This window comes from Macaca thibetana, chromosome 20 (genome assembly GCF_024542745.1).
Source record: "Macaca thibetana thibetana isolate TM-01 chromosome 20, ASM2454274v1, whole genome shotgun sequence".
NCBI lineage: Eukaryota > Metazoa > Chordata > Mammalia > Primates > Cercopithecidae > Macaca > Macaca thibetana.
In genome coordinates, this window is record NC_065597.1 from 38,384,100 (window position 1) to 38,405,170 (window position 21,071).

The following is a 21,071-nucleotide window of genomic DNA, read 5'->3' on the forward strand; positions in this document are numbered from 1 at the left end:
AGTTTTTGATGCACGAGCAGATGGTAAAGGTATTGGCAAGCTCAGGGTAACAGTCGAAGCTCTCCATGCCCTCCGGTCTGTCTACGAGCAATACAGAGATGACTTGGAGGCTTGAAAACAACTGTTCCAGAAGCATCTCCTACTCCTGAGTAAATGCTCACATGAAAGCTCCTACATGAGATTTTTGTAACTACTCTGGTGTATATAATCTACATAATTCATGGGAAGCTGGGAGTGGGGAGACCTGGGTTTGAAGTGTTGAAGTTTTGTATACTTTTTCGTTTGTTTATTTCTCTACTCCCTCCTTCTCATAACTGCCAACCCTCAGGACTTAAGTTCTCCATAATGGGCAGTACCTTCTCAATAATGTATACCTACATGATAGCATGAGAAAGTCTATTTGCATTTGCAACATTTTCTTAGGAAGAACTGAAATGTAATTCCCATTTTTATTTTTAATAAGCAAAAGCATAAATCTTAGAAAACCTATGAAAAAGAAATACTTTTATGTTATCCCTAATTGTCCCACTAAATGGAATGCCTATGATTAGCCTCATTAAGAGTTTTATACTGTGAAGATTTTATTAGAAGCAATATATGAAAATTACTTGGATTAATGTGTTAATCTTCCTCTTTAAAATGCTAATATCCATTTTATGCACATTAAAGCTCAGTATGCATTTTCTTTGATGCATGCAGTTTCTATCAATTAAATATAAAGAATGAAACTTAGCACCAACTTATTCAATGACCGCAAGTTTTTTGTTTTTCTTTCGTAAAAGTTCATTCTATTTGTATTATTTTCATGTATTTGTAATGGTGATATGGGATCCAAGGCTGTATATATAAAAAGGAGATAGGTATATAGATAGATGTGAAATTTACACGTTGAAAACGGCATATGACATAGAAAGAAATTATGAAAAGTATAACTCAAATTCTGATATGCTTAGTTAGACGTGAAAGGAGTATCTTTTTATCATTATTTAAATTTACATCAAGCCAGTACAGTGCCGGGGTGTATCTGGGTAACCAGATCCTCGAAAAGCAGCTCCGAAAGTTAATTTTCTAGCTTTTACCCAATCTCACTGAAGGATTTAATTGATATTTTTAATGGAGCTGTGAATCAATGCTGCAAAGGAATTGTCTCTAGAGGTCTAGGATATAATGCATTTCATTTTTTAATTTACTTTTTTATTTGTCATTTTCTTCAAAGGATTTTTATAGGCTGTGGGTTTTCACTGTTTGCAAACAGGCTATGTTCCTTCTTAAGCATATGTAAAGTATTCAGGGAGATAAGTAATTTATTAAAATCTACCTAATTTGCCGTGATATATTAAATCTCTGCTTCAGTGATCACAGACCATTTCATTTAGAGAATTAGGCATTCCCTCTTTGTGTGATTAAAGCTCTGGAAAATGAGTTCTTTGCTCCTATTTGTGAACATTCAAAGCCTGCTAATGGCAAGAAGATGGAATAGATTATGAGACAATTCATTACAGTTCAATAGAAAAAAAAAGCAGCTATAATGCAAAAATGCAAGTATGAATATCTGCATATAGTTTGAACCATCTGTGCTCTAATGGCTTCAATAATGACTCTCGTCTTTAGGAGGCTTTGAAATGACATCCGTACAATATTAATTTGTTGATGTACATTGTGGGACCAGTAGAGTATGATCTGACCACAGAAATCTATAAATTCTGTCTATACCACTGGGCCTGTCTGTCCTGGGGCCTGCCATCTCCGAGAAGAATCTTGCTCTCATCCAACTCGGCAAATCTTCATAATAACTCATTCCTCTGGAACCTTCTAGAGACCACAAACATCTGCAGACTAAACCTCTCCAATCCTAGTAAACAACCACATGTTTGTTGTCACTTAGGCTGGCTCTGAGCTCATTTTTTTGGCCCCTCTTTCTAGCTTTCTTTGGCTTTATGCAGTTACAGTGTCATTAAGGCCCATAATATTCCCTGCAGTAATTTAAAACAGCCAGATTATACCCTGGGATTAACTGAGTGGTTTTTGAGACATTTATTGTGGTATTCTCCCAGGAGGTTTGTATTATTGTTGTAAAATGTTACATCCCAAACTAAATAACCCTTCTGCAGGGAGAAGAACCAGATTGCACTGGCTTCTTAGGATCATTAAGTGGAAAGGAAAAGTGTTTCTTAGAAAACTTCTGGGACCCAGTCACCTGTACGGAATGCATATCTTATACAAGATTAGAGAAGCAGCCATGTTTCTGTCACATTGTTTACTGTCGTATTAAAGATTTCTAGTTTTAAAATATTCAAACTATTGCGAATTTTCACAACACTCATTTTCATAGCTAATTGCTGCTGACACATTTTTATCTTGTGGTAACCTGAGGCCATTGAAAAGCTTACCACCTTTTGGGTTTTCTCTTGGTGAGCCAAACTGGATCCATTGAAGAGGGCTTGGCGTCAGGGGCCACCACAGTGGCCTTAGCACACAGATACCAGCTTAAGGTGTTACTGGTGTGAATGTACAGTTCTTGGTGTAACTGGAGCAGTGCACTCAGCACTTTTTTGGGTTGTAATGCTTTTAGTTTGGAAATATAAATAGAGATGTGATGTGGTATGTGGGAGAGTGTATTTTACATGTTTTTTTGCCTACTGTAGTAGAAATGTCAAATTCCCAGCCACTGTCATGAAAAGCAGTTGACAAAAATAAGTTTTATGGTTTACAGTGTGGTTTACGTAAAGAACATTTCTCTTCACTCTCAGTTTCAACATGTTTTCTAAATTATCATGGTTTACTGCCATTTAGCTTAAATTAGTTTTTTTTAAGAATAAATAGAGAATATGTTTAATCAAATAAAGAAAGGCCACATTGAAATTCTGCTGTTCCTGCCATTCATTCGTTACCACAAAACACAAATAATTTCTATGTGTTATGAAGACGTGTGGGCAGAGAAGTGGTCATGTGATTGGAGAGATTTTGCGTGCACTCATGTTCCCACAACAAAACATAAATTATTTTAGTAATCTGACATCAAGAGCTGTGAAAATGAAAACCAGTTCTTACACATGTTCTAACAAGAATCTGATTAACATTTTTGTGGATATGGAAAATATTTTTTTTTTTAGTCAAACTGGCACTATTGCTGAATCTAGAATGATTTCCTTATGCACTAGATAGAAAAATGTGAATCATGTCTGTGAACAAATATGAAAATAAAATGTCATCTTTGTGTAGGACAAAACAACCAGGAGAGAGCTTTTGGGATAAAAAATAATTGAGTGATTGACAATATCAGGATGATAATTCATCCCCAACAATCAGTATACATTTTAATAAGTCACTCATGCCTCTGACTACCTTAACAAAGAAAAACTAAACCCGTGATTTATTAGAGATTGGGCAACATGCCTAATTAAATCCATGAATGGGAGCAAACACAGATTTACATCCCCTTTGTTCAGAACAAAAACAACCTCCAGGTCAACCAGAAATAGAAAATATCAAAGCAAGAGAAACAAGTGTTTTGAAAACTAAAAATATAGAATTAGAAAACATCTCCTCATCCTAATCTCTTTTATCTTACAAGGTAGAATTTTCACTTCCATTTCAAAGTGCCACCAGTGGACTGCACCTTCCAGCCTGACCGCCTGGAAAATTGGGCCCATATTACTGGTATTCTTATACCTCTTGTTCTTGCCCTTTCATTTGCCATATGACATTCGCTAATATATCAAGCTATGTTTTTCCTTCAGGCTTTCGGAAGTGCAATCTGGTACTCTTAGACTTTGATCATGACCTCTTTTCTGAGGTAGATGCTGTTTGACTTTTCTGCTTTTTGTCTCTTCTCACTCTATTGAGATTCACTTTTTTCATCCCTAAAACGGCATTACCTCTGTCTTCACTGCGCACCATTTTTCTTTTTAAATAAAATTTAACATCTTGATTTTTATATTCCTACTATCTAATTTGTTCACATCTATATTCAACTGAACATCTCCTCCCATCTGTCTGTTCTCCTACTTATTTTTAGCTAGTCAAATCACATTTTTTTCCTTCCCCTTTGCTGTTTTTTTTTCCTTTCTCTTTACTGTTTCTTTTCTTGGTGAGACAGCCACTTCTTGAGATACCAGCATCTGTGACAGCTCCAGTGGCCTTCCCAAAACGTTCCTTTGTGTTAAGATTTGTCTTAATTTAACATGACAGGAGCACTCTTAGCCATTATGAAACTGAGGAAACAGCAAGCTAATTTTTGTATCTTTGCTTCTTGTATCTTTTTATAGTGAAGTAGCAGAGGCTGGAACTCAGAAAGCTCTCAGGAATCACTGGTAAGGAACTGAAGCATAAGGAATTTTTTTAAAAATTCAAGGATATATGTCATTAAAATGCAGCTTGATTTGGTGCAAATGTTGTTTTGTCATAGGTACACATGTCATCATTAACAACAATGAAAATAAGAGAAATTTTTTACGTGTTTTTTAATTTTGTTCATCAGGTTGGTGGAAAAAAAAGAGAAATTTTAGAAGAAAATGTAAGACACTGTACATACAACCTAAGGTTGGGAAGACTTTACTAACAAAGAGAGGAAAGACAGCTATAAAGCAAAGGCATATTGACTATGTAAAGATTAAGACAGGGTAACTATTTTAATATCAGACAAAATAGAGCTCCAGGTCAAAAAAGACAACAAAGAAGGATATTCTATGCTGTTAGAGGGAAGAACAAGTTAAAGATATATGCATGTAAACTTATGTAACACCAAACAGTATAGCCTCAAAATACATGAAGCAACAACTGACAGAACTATGGAAAAATGCTATGGCTGCATCCATTTTAGTAATAGCTTTTCACTGTCAGTGGCAGATCAAAAATGTAAGAAAAAGTCTAGATTTGCTTAACATGATTGCTAAAACGAATATGGGATGCACATGGAACATGGAAAGAAAAAATCAACTATGTATTCAGCCATAGAGGAAGTCTCAATTTCCAAAGAATTGAAGTCTTACAATATATATTTCTCTAAGCAAAATGCAACAAAATTAGAAATCAATAGCAAAAGGATAGCTAAAACAATCCTACCTAAAAGGTAAAAATATTTGTGTTTTATATTTTTAGTTGACAAAAATTATACGTATTTATGGAGGTATTACTATTCTGGGTCCTAATAGTACAAGAAATAACCCTTTCCTACAACATAACTAGGAGACAAAATTCTACACGCATTATGTGTAAAAGGGGGAAATACACATCAGCTCAGAAGCCCACACCAGATGGGGAGGCAAGGTAAGGATTGAGCATAAGAGGAGAGTGTGGCAGCATTCTAGTGATGGCAGAACACAAATAATATCAACTAAGGTTCCCACAGAAGGAGAAGGGCCACTCTGAGTGGGGAAATACTGAGAACTGATCTGAGGGCTGGTGGACCAGAGCATTAGCTACAGGGGAAGTAACAGGAAGGGGATTGAAAGATAGATTAGGACCAGAGGTGGCAGCTTTGGAAAGCACTTCTGGAAAAGAAAGGGGGCATTTTAGAAGGTGAATCTATCTCTGGAGCTATGATAGTGAAATGAAAGAAGGAACCACCAGAAACTATGGGCCCCAGTGCGACAAGATAATATCATTAAGTGGTATCAGTATCAATAAAAGGCCATTTATTAAGGAAATGGCCCTAGGCAGAGCAATCAGACAAGAGAAAGAAAGGGCATCCAAATTGGTCAAGAGAAAGTCAAACTTACTATTTGTTGATGATATGATCATAGGCCTAGAAAACCCTAAAGATTCCTCCAAAAAGTTACTGGAATTGATAAATTAATTCAGCAAGTTTTAGGATACAAAATTAATGTACACAAATCAGTAGCTCTGCTATACACCAACAGCAACCAAGCTGAGAATCCAATCAAAAACTCAACCCCTTTTACAATAGCTACAAAAAAATATAAAATATTTAGGAGTACACCTAACCAAGGAAGTGAAAGACCTCTACAAGGAAAACTACAAAACACTGGTGAAAGAAATCATAGACAACACAAAGTAATGGAAACACATCCCATGCGCAAGGATGGGCAGAATCAATATTGTGAAAATGACCATACTGCTAAAAGCAATCTACAAATTCAAAGCAGTTCCCATCAAAACATCACCATCATTCTTCACAAAAGTAGAAAAAACAATCCTAAAATTCATATAAAACCAAAAAAGAACCCACATAGCCAAAGCAAGACTAAGCAAAAAGAACAAATCTGGAAGCATCATATTACCTGACTTCAAACTATAAGGCCATAGTCACCAAAACAGCATGGTACTTGTATAAAAATAGGCACATAGACCAGTGGAACAGAATAGAGAACCCAGAAATGAAGCCAAATGCTTACAGCCAACTGATCTTCGACAATGCAAACAAAAACAAAGTGAGGAAAGGACACTACTCAACAAATGGTGCTGAGATAATTGGCAAAACACAGAAGAATTAAACTGGATCTTCATCTCGCACCTTGTACAAATATCAACTCAAGATGGATCAAAGACTTTAAGACCTGAAACCATAAAGATTCTAGAAGATAACATTGGGAAAAACCCTCCTAGACATTGGCTTAGGCAAAGACTTCATGACCAAGAACCCAAAAGCAAACGTAACAAAAACAAAGATAAATAGGTGAGACTTAAACTAAAGAGCTTTTGCATGGAAAAAGGAACAGTCAGCATACTAAACAGACAACCTCCAGAGTGGGAGAAAATCTTAGCAATGTATATATCTGACAAAGGATCTATACATCTATCCAGAATCTACAAGGAACTCAAATCAGCAAGAAAAAAACAATCCCATCAAAAAGTGGGCTAATGACATGAATAGACAATTCTCAAAAGAAGATATACAAATGGCCAAAAAACCTGTGAAAAAAATCTCAACATCACTAATAATCAGGGAAATGCAAATCAAAACCACAAGCAATACCACCTTACTCCTACAAGAATGGCCATGATCAAAAAATAATAGCTGTTGCTGTGGATGTGGTGGAAAAGGGAACACTTTTAAACTGCAGGTGGGAATGTAAACTAATACAACCACTATGGAAAACAGTGTGGAGAATCCTTAAAGAACTAAAAATAGAACTACCATTTGATCCAGCAGTTGTGCTACTGGGTATCCACCCAGAGAAAAAGAAGTCATTATAGGAAAAAGATACTTGCACATGCACAATTCACAAGATAGTAGCACAATTCACAATTGTGAAAATATGGAACCAGCCCAAATGCCCATCAATTAATGAGTGGATAAAGAAATTGTGGTGTGTGTGAGTACGCACACACACACACCATGGAATACTATTTAGCCATAAACAGGAATGAAATAATGGCATTCACAGCAACCTGGATGGAATTAGAGACCATTATTTTAACTGAAGTAACTCAGGAATGGAAAACCAAACATTGAATGTTCTCACTCATAAGTGGAAGCTAAGCTATGAGGATGCAAAGGCATAAGAATGATACAGTGGACTTTGGGGACTCAGGAGAAAGGGTGTGTGTTAGTTGTCACACAGCTCTGAAGAAATACCTGAGACTGGGTAATTTATAAAGGAAAGAGATTTAATAGAATCTCTTTAATAGAATCTCCTCATGGCTGGGGAGGCCTCAGGAAACTTACAATCATGGCGGAAGGGAAAGCAAACATGTTCTTCTTCACATGGCAGCAGGAAATGGAAGTATAGAATGAAGAGGGGAAAGCCCCTTATAAAACCATCAGATTCCATGAGACTCACTCATTATCACAAGAACAGCATGGAGAAACAGTCTGCATGGTCTGATCACCTCTTACAAGGTCCCTCCCTCAACACATGGGGATTACAATTCGGATTACAATTAAAGATGAGATTTAGGTGAGGACACAAAGCCAGACCATATCAGGGTGGGAGGTGGATGATGGATAAAAGACTACACATTGGGCACAGTGTAAAATGCTTGGGTGATGGGTGTACCAAAATCTCAGAAATCACCACTAAAGAACTTATTCAAGTAACTGAACACCACTTGTTCCCCATAAACCTATTGGAAAAAAGTAAGTAAATAATAAAATAAATACAATTTTTTATTAAAGGATGTGGCCCTTCACTAACAACAGCAGAGGACATTGTTGAGCTAAGAAACTTGTAAGCCTCTTGGCCGGGCGTGGTGGCTCACGCCTGTAATCCCAGCACTTTGGGAAGCCAAGGCAGGTGGATCACCTGAGGTCAGGAGTTCAAGACCAGCTTGGCCAACATGGCGAAACCCTGTCTCCACTAAAAATACAAAAAATTAGCTGGGTGTGGTGGTAGGCACCTGTAATCCCAGCTACTTGGGACACTGAGGCAGGAGAATTGCTTGAATCCAGGAGGTGGAGGTTGCGGTGAGCCGAGATCACGTCATTGTACTCCAGCCTGGGCAACACAGCAAGACTCTGTCAAAAAAAGAAAGAAAGAAACTTGTAAGCCACCCAAATCCTTCCATCACCCATGTGATATCTTACCTGGTCCAGAAAAATTCCAAATCAAATAAGTTTTAATAAAAAAGAGAATCCTACATCCATATTCTGTAAGAAAACAAAATGAAAGTCAAAACTTTTCAGCAGTTGTCAGTTATACTTCAATAAAGCTGTGTAAGAAAATTGGCTGGGTGCAGCAGCTTATGCCTGTAATCCCAACGCTTTTGAAAGCTGAGGCGGGTGGATCACCTGAGGTCAGCAGTTCAAGACCAACCTAGTCAACATGGTAAAACCCCATCTCTACTAAAAATACAAAAATTAGCCTGGCATGGTGGCACATGCCTGTAGTCCTAGCTACTCGGGAGGCTGAGGCAGGAGAATCACTTGAACTTGGGAGGCAGAGGTTGCAGTGAGCTGAGATCACACCACTGCACCCCAGACTGGGAGACAGACTGAGACTCCGTCTTAAACATATATATATAGAAAAATTTATATCTGTATATATAGAAAAATTTTTTAAAGTGACCCCTATAACCCCACCATCCAGAATTAGCCATTAATATCTGGCATGCTTGCTTCCTGTCTTTTCCTTATGTATGAGTAACTTTTTTTAAAATAACACAAGTGGCTAGGCACATGCACCTGTATTCCCAGCTACTGGGGGGCTGAGGCAGGAAGATCACTGGAGCCCAGAAGTTCAAGGCTGTAGTGCACTATGATCACACCTGTTACTAGCCATTATATTGCACCCTGGGCAACATAATGAGACTCTGTCTCTAATAATGATGATGTTTTTAATAAAAGAAAATAGCAAATAATACATGACCCTATTTTCACTAAAATCAGAATAATACAGATGTAAAATCCCCTTGAATAATACCACCCTTATCCAGATCTGCTGCCCACCAAGAGTTTACCATTCTGTGTATGTACATGTACCCACAGAATAGGCGTAGAATTATTTTTTTATTTATATAAATGTCAGGCTGCAGGCATTATTTATACAACTTGCTTTTTTTCATTCTTGTTTTTGAGACAGATTCTCACTCTGTCGCCCAGGCTGGAGTGCAGTGGCACAATCTCAGCTCACTGCAACCTCCACCACCTGGGTTCAAGCGATTCTCGTGCCTCGGCCTCCCAAGTAACTGGGACTACAAGCATGCACCACCACACCCAGCTAATTATTGTCTTTTTAGCAGAGGCAGGGTTTCACCATCTTGTCCAGGCTGATCTCCAACTTCTGACCTCAGGTGATCCGCCCACCTCGGCCTCCCAAAGTGCTAGGATTACAGGCATGAGCCTGCCTGTAAGACAAATTAGTCCATGTTTTTTTTAAAAAGAAAGAAAAACCTTTTCAGCAGTTTGGAGCTCTCCCTCAGTAATGGTAAATGTGATGGTTTGAACCAACTTTCCTGTTGAAAACAACTAGAAAAACCAGAATACACATTATATATAGAAGGGTTTGAATGCCCACAAGCTATTTAAGTCAGTAATAAATTTCAGGAACAAGATCTGGGAACAAAGAAAGCCCAGAGGGTGAGCCAGATACTTAGGCTGATTTTCCCCTTGAGACTCTGCCAATCTGAAAGCAAGGGTGAGAGAAGCTGAATGGAGCTTCCGCAGACTCATGAGACTTTGAGGGACAAGATTGGAATTTAAGGCACACCAAAGATGGAGACCCCAGTAAATCCCCAGGCTTTAAGCTGTGACTTTGAAAGGCTAAACCATGAGAATAACAGTGAATACGAAATAGACTAGCACTCACTGACACTGAAGCCCTGTTCTGAACCTTCTCAATCTCTAAATGGATTAAGGTGATCTGAGATTGCTAGAACTAGCCTAGCCATCTGTCAGAAGCAAAGACAAATCTCTAGAAGAAGATATCTAGGCCTTCAAATTATCACTACACTAATGTATGATGTTTGCTACACATTTTAACTATAACTAGGCACATAAGGAGACAAGATCACATGAATGAAGACTAAGATAACAGACGAGTGAAACATCCGTAAGTAATTCAGATAATAGTCATCGTCTATGAACTTCAAAATAACAATGTTTGATATGTTTATGGAATTCAAAGACAATCTTGAGAAATTTGACATAAAATTAGACATTATGTTTTTAAAGATCCAGGAGGAAATTTCTGGGTTTTTTTTTTTTTTTTTTTTTAGATGGACTCTTGTTCTATCGCCCAGGCCGGAGTGCAGTGGCACAATCTCAGCTCCCTGCAACCTCCACTTCCCAGGTTCAAGCAATTCTCATGCCTCAACTCCTGAGTAACTGAGATTACAGGCACCTGCCACCATGCCCAGCTATTTTTTGTATTTTTTAGTAGAGACAGGATTTTGCCATGTTGGCCAGGCTGGTCTCGAACTCCTGACCTCCGGTGATCCACCCACCTCGGCCTCCCAAAGTGCTGGGACTACAGGCATGAGCCACCATGCCGGGCCCAACAGCTGATGATGTCTTAACTGCAACAGTGGAAGCCATTAGAAAATAGTATGAAACACCTCTTGGACCCTACCTCACATTCCCCTTCCCCATCTTTATCCAAACACAATGGAGAAAACATCCCAGGGATCCTCTTCACCCATGAGACCAGGAGCCAGTGGATAAATACTCTTCCTTTCCATCCTTTAATGGACAATTAAGGTGCATTCTATATAGCTATTCAGAGGGTCTAGCAGGATTAAGCCACACTCACAAGATGATCAACTTGGTAATACAAGTTCCTGTTGGCTTTTCCATCTATTATGTTTTCTTCTTCCCACTCACTCTTTCTAGAATCATTTCCCCAATAAGCCATCTGCATGCAAGCCCTTGTTTCAGACTCTGCTTTTAGGAAGCCCAGGTTAAGAGAGTAATCAGGAATAGCCCTAGAAAGTAGACATCAAAATGGGACTCGAACCAGGGTCACTCACTAATCAGATGGCAAAAAAAAATGACATTATTTATGGTAAGTGGTGTTGAGAGTATACCCTGTCATGTGATAGATTCTTAATGGTGGAAGATTAATAAATGGTAAGGTATAATAAATGCAGGGGGAAAGTGAAGCTTTGTGTTATCAGCTATTTACTTTTCTGAATTCATTATACTTTAATTTTTTTTAAGTTTAAAAAAACTTGGCAAGTTGTGGTGGTCCATACCTATAATCCCAGCACTTTGGGAGACCAAGGCAGGAGGGCTGTTTGAGGCCAGGAGTTCACGACCAGCCTAGGCATCATAATGAGACCCCATTTCTACAAAAATAAACATAAAAAAATTATCCAGGCAGGACAGCACATGCCTGTAGTCCAAGCTACTCAGAAGTTTACCATACTCGGGAGGCTGAGGCAGGAGAATCACTTGACCTTGGGAGGCGGAGGTTGCAGTGAGCTGATGTGGGTCACTTGAGCCCAGGAGTTCGAGGCTGCAGTGAGCTATGATCATGCCACTGCACTCCATGGAGCCTGGGTGACAGAACAAGACCCTGTCTCTAAAAAATAAAAACAAACTTTTCAGTGGATAAGAAACTCCAGAAGAAATAAAACTAGCCCTTATGGGAAAAAAAAATGTAACACAGTATTCCCAAATGAACTAAATAAAATTAAGCAGTTGCACACAGGGAAAAACACATCAGGGATTTAAAAACTCAAAATAGAAATGGACAAACTAGAACTTACAAAGTGGGAAACTGATATTAGGAAAGAAGCTGAAGAAAAAGAAATAACCTTGGCCAGGCATGGTGGCTCACGCCTGTAATCCCAGCACTTTGGGAGGCCCATGCAGGTGGATCACCGGAGGTCAGGAGTTCGAGACCAGCCTGACCAACATGGTGAAACTCTGTGTCTACTAAAAATACAAAACTTTAGCCGGATGTGGTGGTGGCTGCCTGTAATCCCAGCTACTCAAGAGGCTGAGGCAGGAGAACCGCTTGAACCCAGGAGACAGAGCTTGCAGTGAGCCGAGATCACACCATTGCACTCGAGCCTGGGCAACAGAGTGAGACTCTGCCTCAAAAATAAATAAAGCAATAACCTTGAAATTATTGAAGTATGAGGTGCTTAAGAGAAAGTAAGTATGATCAAAAGTAGACTAAGGAAGAAGGAAGATAGATAGTGGATAGAAATGAAAAAAAAAAAAAAAGCCAAGTAAATGAAATTAAAGAAAGAGGTAGAAAGAATCAGTAAGAAAATGATAGATGTAGTAGTTAGACAAAACATAATATAATTGGAGATGCATAAGAGAAAAAAACACTGAAATAGAACTAATATATAAAACTATAATTCAAGAAAATTTTCCTGAAGTAAGAACTGAATCTATGCATTTAAAAGGCCCACCATGTAGGAAGATTGCTTCAAAGCAATCAACTCTGAAACAACCTATTAAAACTGCTACTAGACATTACAGTTTAAGGAAAAATAATTATCTGCTACTTCAGACAAAAGATCAAGGCATTTGTAAAGAAAATAAAGTCAGGTGAGCATTAGATTCCTCGAGTAACTTACAAAGCAAGACAGTAGTGAAAAATGTCAAAAAATGTGAAGCCAGGATTTTTCATCTGACTCAACGATCCTTCAAATATCAAGAGTATAGAAAAAAAAAATTTGTTATGAAATTCAGGTAACATAAAATTAACTATTTTAAAACAGTTTTTAAAATCGATTTGGTGGTATCGACTTCATTCACAATGTTGTGCAAACTTCACATGTATCTATCTAGTTCCAAAACATTTTCATCACTTCAAAATGAAACCCCATAAACATTAAGCATATACTGCCTATCACCTTTCCCTTCAGCCCTTGGTAATTACCAACCTGTTACCTGTTTTTCTGTATTTATCTATTCTAGATATTTCATACATATGGAATCATACAATATACGACCTCTGGTTTCACTTAGCATAGCGTTTTCAAAGTTCATCCACATTGTAGCATGTAACAGCATTTCATTCCTTTTTATGGCTGAATAATATTCCATTGTATGGATATACCACCATCTGTGTATTCACACACTAATGAACATTTGGGTTATTTCTGCCTTTAGGCTATTATGAATAGTGCTGCTATGAAAATTTGAGTACAATGATTTGGTTAAGTACCTGTTTTCAACTCTGAGGGGTATATATCCAGAAATGGACTTGCTGGGTCATGTGACAATTCTATATTAACTTTTTGAGGAACCACCAAACTGTTTTCCATAGGAATTAAACCATCTTATATTCCCACTAGCAATGTATGAGAGTTCCAATTTCAACACATACTTGCAACACTTATTTTCTGTTTTTTTAAAAATAGTCATTCTTATGAGTGTGAAGTAGTATCTCATGTGATTTTGATTTGTAGTTCTCCCTAATGACTAATGATGTTGAGCATCTTGTCATGTGCTTAGCCATAGAAAAATAATTTTTTAAAAATATGTGAAACATGAAAAAATTCAGTGTATATTGTTCTAATAAGTCCTTCCTGAAAAATTCTCTAGAGGTGGAACTTCATCCAACTAAGAGATGAATGAGGAAACTGTTAAAAGGACTGGTCTGGTAGTGAGCATTGACTATATTTAACTGTAGATCTTAAACAAATCAAAGATGGGGGTAAGGGTGAAAGAAAAGATTGTAGTTGTGTACTCTGACAAAGTACAAACAACATAAATTTTTTAAATGAGAGGAAAAGAAAAAAGAGATGGGAAATTGAATATATTCACTGATTTTATATAAACCATAGGTGATAGTCAAATGTCTCATTTCAAGCAGACAAACCATATCATAGGAGCCCAAGTAAAGAAAATGTGAGCATTATATAAATATGTTAGTGGAATGATAATTACTAAGACAAAAACACAAATCATTCTAGTCACCAAAAATTTTTTCAATTAAAAGAAGCAAAGAAAAAAAAACCCAGACTACAGAGTGAAAAACACATAGTAAATTTAACATGCATAGTAAATATAACATAGAATAATAGAATATATCTAAGACCAGGCATTTAATGTGTAGCAATAAATGTAAATGGTCTTAACTAACTTATGAGAAGAAAAAATATTTTCAGATTGGCTTACAAGGCAAAATCCAACTGTGTACTTTAAGAGACATTCCCAAAACAAAGATAAATACAATTAAAAGAAAGTATAAAACTATACCAGGCAAAAACACATAAAGAAAGCAGGTATTGTGAACTTGATATCTGACAAGCTGAAATATTGATGGATGGAAAAAAGTCCTTAATGAGACAAAGAAGGATACTTTGTACTACTAAAGTCCATAATTCATAGTGAAAATATAAAAGTTAATAATTATGCATCAAATAACACAGCAGCAACCTTCATAAAGTATAAATACAGGTGATAAGAAGAGAAACACATGGAAGTACATTAATTAGAGAAGACCAAGATCCACCTCAGTTGAAGGAGAGGAAAATGAGGAAATAAAAAAGAATAAAAAAGTAAGCAACATAACCCCAAAGTAGATCTTATGGCTATATATTGAACTCTTCAGCCTTATCAAAGAGAATATATTTGCTTTTCAAATACATGAAAATTAGTCATATATGAGATAATTAAGAAAACTTTAATAATTTCAATTAAGTAGAACTAAAGCAAACATCATTTTACCACAATACAATAAAATTAAATTAAAAGGTGAGAAGTCTTTTCCATCTGGAAATTTTTAAAATTATTAAGCAACTCTTTAGTCAAAGACGTGAAACTGTATAATTTCTTTCAAAGATAATGATTATACATATCAGAATCTTGACATATGGTTAAAACATAGGTTTAAGCTGAGTGTGGTGGTGTGTGCCTATAATTCCAGCTACTCAGGAGGCTGAGGCAGGAGGATCACTTGAGCCCAGGAGTTTGAGACCAGCCTGGGCAACACAGTGAGACCCCATCTCAAAAAATTAAACATTAAAACTTAAAAAAGCAAAGGTTAAAATACATAGAATATTTATAAAAATAAACATGGAAGTGTGACAATAGATGAATTAAGCATCTATCCCAAAAGTGAGAAAAAGAACAAAAAGTAAATCCAATGAAAGTGGAGAGAAGAAAGTAATAAAGAAAAAAGCAGAAGTTAATTGAGTCTAAAACCACATAATAGAACTTAGAACTAAAAAAAAAAAAGTTCTTTTAAATAATCAACATAATATATCTAATCATTATAAAAGAGAGGACACACACAAATTCAAACATGATAATGGAGCTGGGCGTGGTGGCTCATGCCTGTAATCCCAGCACTTTGGGAGGCTGAGGCGGGTGGATCACTTGAGGGTAGTAGTTCAAGACCAGCCTGGCCAACACGGTAAAACCCATCTCTACTAAAAAATACAAAAATTTGTTGGGTGGGTGGCATGTGCCAAAAAAAAAAAAAAAAAAAAGAAAACGTGATAATGGGAGAGTAACCATTGAATCAGAGGATATTCTAAAATATCATATGTCTCAGTTATATAGTCCTATACAGCTTACCAAAACTGACCCTAAAAGAGATAGAAAATCTAAAAGATCAATTTCCATGGAAGATAGAAAAATATTAATGAGCTAATCCCAAAAAAAGCAGCAGGCCCAGATGGATTTTTAGGGGAATTCTAACAGGCTTTTAAACAACAGATAATCTTTTTTAAGAGACAGGTGTCTCGCTATGTTGTCCAGGCTAGATTCTATAATCTTTCAATAAAATGACTATATCATTGATTTGAAAACCCAATAAACTCTACACATACATACACAAAATAGATCTATAGACTAAACTCATTTGTGAATATTGAAGCAGAAATCTTAAGTAAAATATTAACAAATAGAATTGAACAACTCATTAAAAATAGAATACATCATGATTAAGAGGCGTTTATTTTAGGAATGCAAACAGCATGGCCCAGAAAGTCTAGAAACAGATGCAAATGCATACAGGAAATTGGAAAAGTGGCATATCAAATTAGTGGGGAGAAGTAGACTACTCAATAATGGTGTTGGAACCATTAAAAAGACACCTAGAAAAAAACAAATTGGATCTCTACACCATTACTTAACACAAAATAAATTTTATAAAGATTTACATGTAAAAAATGAAACCATAAAAGCCCTAGAAATGAACATAATTCTTTACAATCTCAAGTGAGGATGACTTAAGTAGAAGACAAAATCCAGAAGCAATAAAGGAAAATAGTATTAAATTTGACTACGCAAAAACAAAATCTTCTTCATGGCAAGAAAAAAAGAAATTATAAAGTCAAAAAACAAAAAACTTGATAAAATATTTGCTAAAATTGGAACAAAAGCCAATTTTCTTAATATGTAATGAGCTCCTAAAGAAAACAATAAGAAAAAGAGCAACAACCCACAGAAAAATGGGTAAAGGATATGAAAAAAAGTTTGGAAAAGAAAATTCAAATGACTTAATGAAGTGAATGTGACATTAATACTATTGAGTGTGATGATATTGATCGATGATATGAAATATATAAAAGATGCTTAACATGCTCCTAATGAGAAAAATACAAATTAAATCCACAATGATATAGAATTTTCAACTACCTGATTGACAGGATCAAAAATTATATGACACATGGTATTAGCACAGCTGTGGGCAAACAGGAATACTCATACATTACTGGTGAGAGGGTAATTTCCTACAAACACTATGGAGATCAATTTGACAATTCAAATAATAAATACAATTATCTTGTTTTCTTTCTTTCTTTTTTTTTTTTTTGAGTCTCACTCTCACCCAGGCTGGAGTGCAGCAGCACAACCTCAGCTCACTGAAACCCCTGCCTCCCGGATTCAAGTGACTCTCCTGCCTCAGCCTCCCAAGTAGGTGGGATAACAGGGATGCACCACCACGCCTGGCTAATTTTTGTATTTTTAGTAGAGAAGGGGTTTCACCATGTTGGCCAGGCTGGTCTCAGACTCCTGACCTCAAGTGATCTGTCCACCTCAGCCTCCCGAAGTGCTGGGATTATAAGCATGAGCCACCACGCCCGGCCTAGAAATATAATTATCTTTTAATCCAACAATTCTACCTCCAAGAGTTTGTCCTGAAAGTATACCTGCCAAGGTAAGAAATTATGCATGGACAAGGTTATTATTTCAGCATTGCTTGAAAAAGCAAACATTGGAAACACCCCAAATATCCAATAAGGAACTCATCAAATAAATTATGTAACAATCATGAAACTACACAGCTATTAAAAGAAGGTATCCACCTTAAATGTGCTGATATGGAATAATATTTAAGATACATTTTTTGTCTGCTTGTTTTTTGGCTTTAAACAACAGAAATTTATTCTCTCACAGTTCTGGAGGCTAGAAGTACAACATCAAGGTGTCACGGGTCCGTTCCCTGTGAAGGGCGAGGGGAAGATCTGTTCCAGGCCTCTCTTCCAGTTCTGATGCTTGCTGGTAAGTCCTTTGCACTCCTTGATTTAGAGCCATCACTCCAGTCCACCTCCATCTTCACAGGGCATTCTCCTCTTGTCTATGTGTGTCTCCAAGATATATTTTTAAGGCTAAAAATAAGGGAAAAAATAGTGTATGGTACATGTAAGAAAGTATGTAAACCCACCTATGAGCATGTGTGTGAATATAAATAAAATACCTCTGAAAGCATACCAGGAAGTTAGTGAGTGATCACCTCTGGAAAAGGGAACTGGGTAGGTAGGGGAAGAGATAGAAGAGAACCTTGCTTTTTACTGTATTTCCATTTAAACCTTTTTTACAGCTTTATTGAGATATATTTCACATACCATAAAATCCACCCATTTAAAATGTACAGTTCAGTGGTTTTTAATGTATTCCCAGACTTTTGCAACCATCACCAAAATCTAATTTTAGAACATTTTCAACAATCCAAAAAGAAACCACAAACACATTAGCAGTCATTCTCCATTCCCAACTCCCAACCCCCAGCCCCAGGTAGCCACTAATCTTTCTGTGTGGTTTCACCTATTCTGGACATTTCACATAAATAGAATTATACAGTATGTGGTTTTTGTGACTGAATTGTTGTACTTAGTGTATTAGTCAGGATTCTCCAGAGGGACAGAACTAACAGGATAGATGTATATATGAATGGGAGTTTATTAAGGAGTATTGACTCACACCATCACAAGGTGAAGTCCCACAGTATGATGTCTGCAAGCTGAGGAGCAAGAAAGCCAGTCCAAGTCCTAAAACCCCAAAAGTAGGGAAGCTGACAGTGCAGCCTTCAGTCTGTGGTGGAAGGCCCGAGAGCCCCCGGAAAACCATCGGTGTAGCTCCAAGAGTCCAAAAGCTTAAGAACTTGGAGCCCAATGTTCCAGGGCAGGAAGCATCCAGCATGGGAGAAAGATGGAGGCCAGAAGACTCAGCCAGTCTAGTCCTTCCACGTTCCTCTGCCTGCCTTATTCCAGCTGTGCGGGCAGCTGATTAGATGATGCCCACCCAGATTGATGGTGGTCTCCTTCTTCCAGTCCACCAGCTCAAATGTGAATCTCCTTTGGCAACACCCTCACAGACACACCCGGTAACAATATTTGGCATCCATCGATCCAATCCAGTTGACACTCAATATTAACCATCACACTTACCATAATGTTTTCATTGTTCATTTATACTGTAGCATGCATCAGTATTTCCTTCTTTTTTATTGTTTAATAATATTCCATTATGTGAATATACCACAATCTGTTTATCCGTTCATCAGTGGATAGACATTTTAAGTCTTTCTACTTTTTGGGCATTATTGATGAAACTGATAAACATTTTCTACAAATGTTTGTGTATAAGTAATGTGTTTTCATTACTCTTGGGTATATACCTACACATAAAATTTCTGGATTATATGGCAACTGTGTATTTAAGTTTTTAAGGAGCTGCCAAACTGTTTTCCAAAGTGGCTGCATCACTTTCCATTTATACATTTTGAATTTTTAACCAGGTTCTGGTATTACCTATGCAAGATAATCAATAAAACATTGTTTAAATAATAAATTAGAGCTATACTCACTGACTTAGAGAGATTTCCATTACAAATTATAATCTGAAGCAAGGTACTATACAGACAAATATATAAAAATATGATGAGTAATATGGCCGTATTTTTGTAAATTGAACACCAGACAACTTGTGTGTGTGCATTCATATGCATTTTGTATGAGTTATAAGTGCTTCTGGATACAAAATAATAGTAAACCACACTAACAGTGGTATGAAAAAATAGGGGTTTTTTCCTATGACTGGTACCCTAAAGATTTCTGTTTCTGCCACTGGTTCAGCAGCTCAGTAGGACCCTGAAAGACTCAGATTCTTTTCATATTTTGACTCCACCATCCTCAATGTATTGGTTTGTCATTTCGCAGTCACACGCTGCCTGCAGCACCAACTAAGCATCATCGATGCATTCTAGGCAGGAAGAAGAGCGAAGGGCAAGAGACTCTGCTAAATGAGTCAGCAAAAATGTCCACTCAGCTAACTTCCACTGATATTTCATTGGTCAAAACTGGGTCACATGACTACCACTAGCTGCAGAATAGGCCAGGATATATGGGGTACAAATTATCATTATTGACTTGAACCAGTCATGACCCATTGCCAGGGCTAAGCACCTTGCATTCCAAATCAGGATTCTACTAGCAAGGAGGAATGGGAAGACTGCCTGACACCATGTACATATAAATGAAAGATGGCTGTATGAGCATGGAGAAATGTATGGACGGATGCATATAAGAGTGCTAACAATGGTTTGGACGGGTGGAGGGAACACACAAGGACAGGTAAGAGGGAAGAAGTAAAACAGTGATGCATTAATTAAAATATCAACTGAGGACTCAGCAATTAAGCCCTGAAAGCAGGACACATTCTAGCATACATTGAATAGACTGAGGCTAATGTGAGACACACTAAAGGAAGATGCATAACCAATCTCCTGGTAACACAGGTTTAGCATTTTATCAGTCACCCAGGCTGGAGTGCAGTGGCATGATCTCTGCTCACTGCAACCTTCGCCTCCTGGATTCAAGCAATTTCAAGCAATTCTCCAGCCTCAGCCTCCCGAGTAGCTGAGATGACAGGCGCCCACCACCACGCCTGGCTAATTTTTGTATTTTTAGTAGATACAGGGTTTCACCATGTTGGCCACACTGGTCTTGAACTCCTGGCCTCAGGTGATCCTCCCTCCTTGGCCTCCCAGAGTGCTGGGATTACAGACATGAGCCACCGTGCTCAGCCTGCTTTTTCTTTTTTCAGCCTACCAACCAAACAGCAGTGATATCAGTTTCTTAAGAATGAGGAATCAGAGAGTTGGACATTGATGTCAGGAACCCTCTGAATATTCACTGGCTTATATTGGATAATATATAATAATATGCTGATAAATATAACGATATACAGTAAATGGAACAGATTGCTCAATTTAAAAAAAATTCATAGGAACTTTATTTGAAGCTCTGAAATCATTTTATAGAGATACAGAACTGGACATATGTATAGAAAGAATAGCCTTAAAAGCAGGGAGCCACAAACAGCAAAGTAAAACTTAGTATCAAGTGTTTTAACAGAGGGTGCGGTCTAGATACTGGGTGTCATGTGGTCCTAAAGATCTACCAAGGTCTCTTGCTCTGCTTCCCACTCTGATCATTGTGTTTCCTCCAAAACTTGGAAGAGAATGAGGGCAGAG

The 21,071-nt window shown here is 37.3% G+C and overlaps 2 protein-coding genes across 6 annotated transcripts in view; one reads left to right on the forward strand and one right to left on the reverse strand.

The window, feature by feature from the left end:
• The window catches only part of RPGRIP1L (RPGRIP1 like), a 104,697-nt gene extending 102,405 nt beyond the window's left edge, over window positions 1-2,292 (forward strand). For all 5 annotated transcript variants that reach the window (XM_050774881.1, XM_050774884.1, XM_050774885.1 and 2 more), the window contains one exon: window positions 3-2,292. In XM_050774881.1, coding sequence (XP_050630838.1) covers window positions 3-115 — 113 coding nt within the window. In that variant the 3' untranslated portion in view covers window positions 116-2,292. The remainder of the gene's footprint in view (window positions 1-2) is intronic.
• Window positions 1-21,071, reverse strand: part of FTO (FTO alpha-ketoglutarate dependent dioxygenase) — a 674,514-nt gene that overhangs the window by 514,495 nt on the left and 138,948 nt on the right. The window lies entirely within an intron of this gene.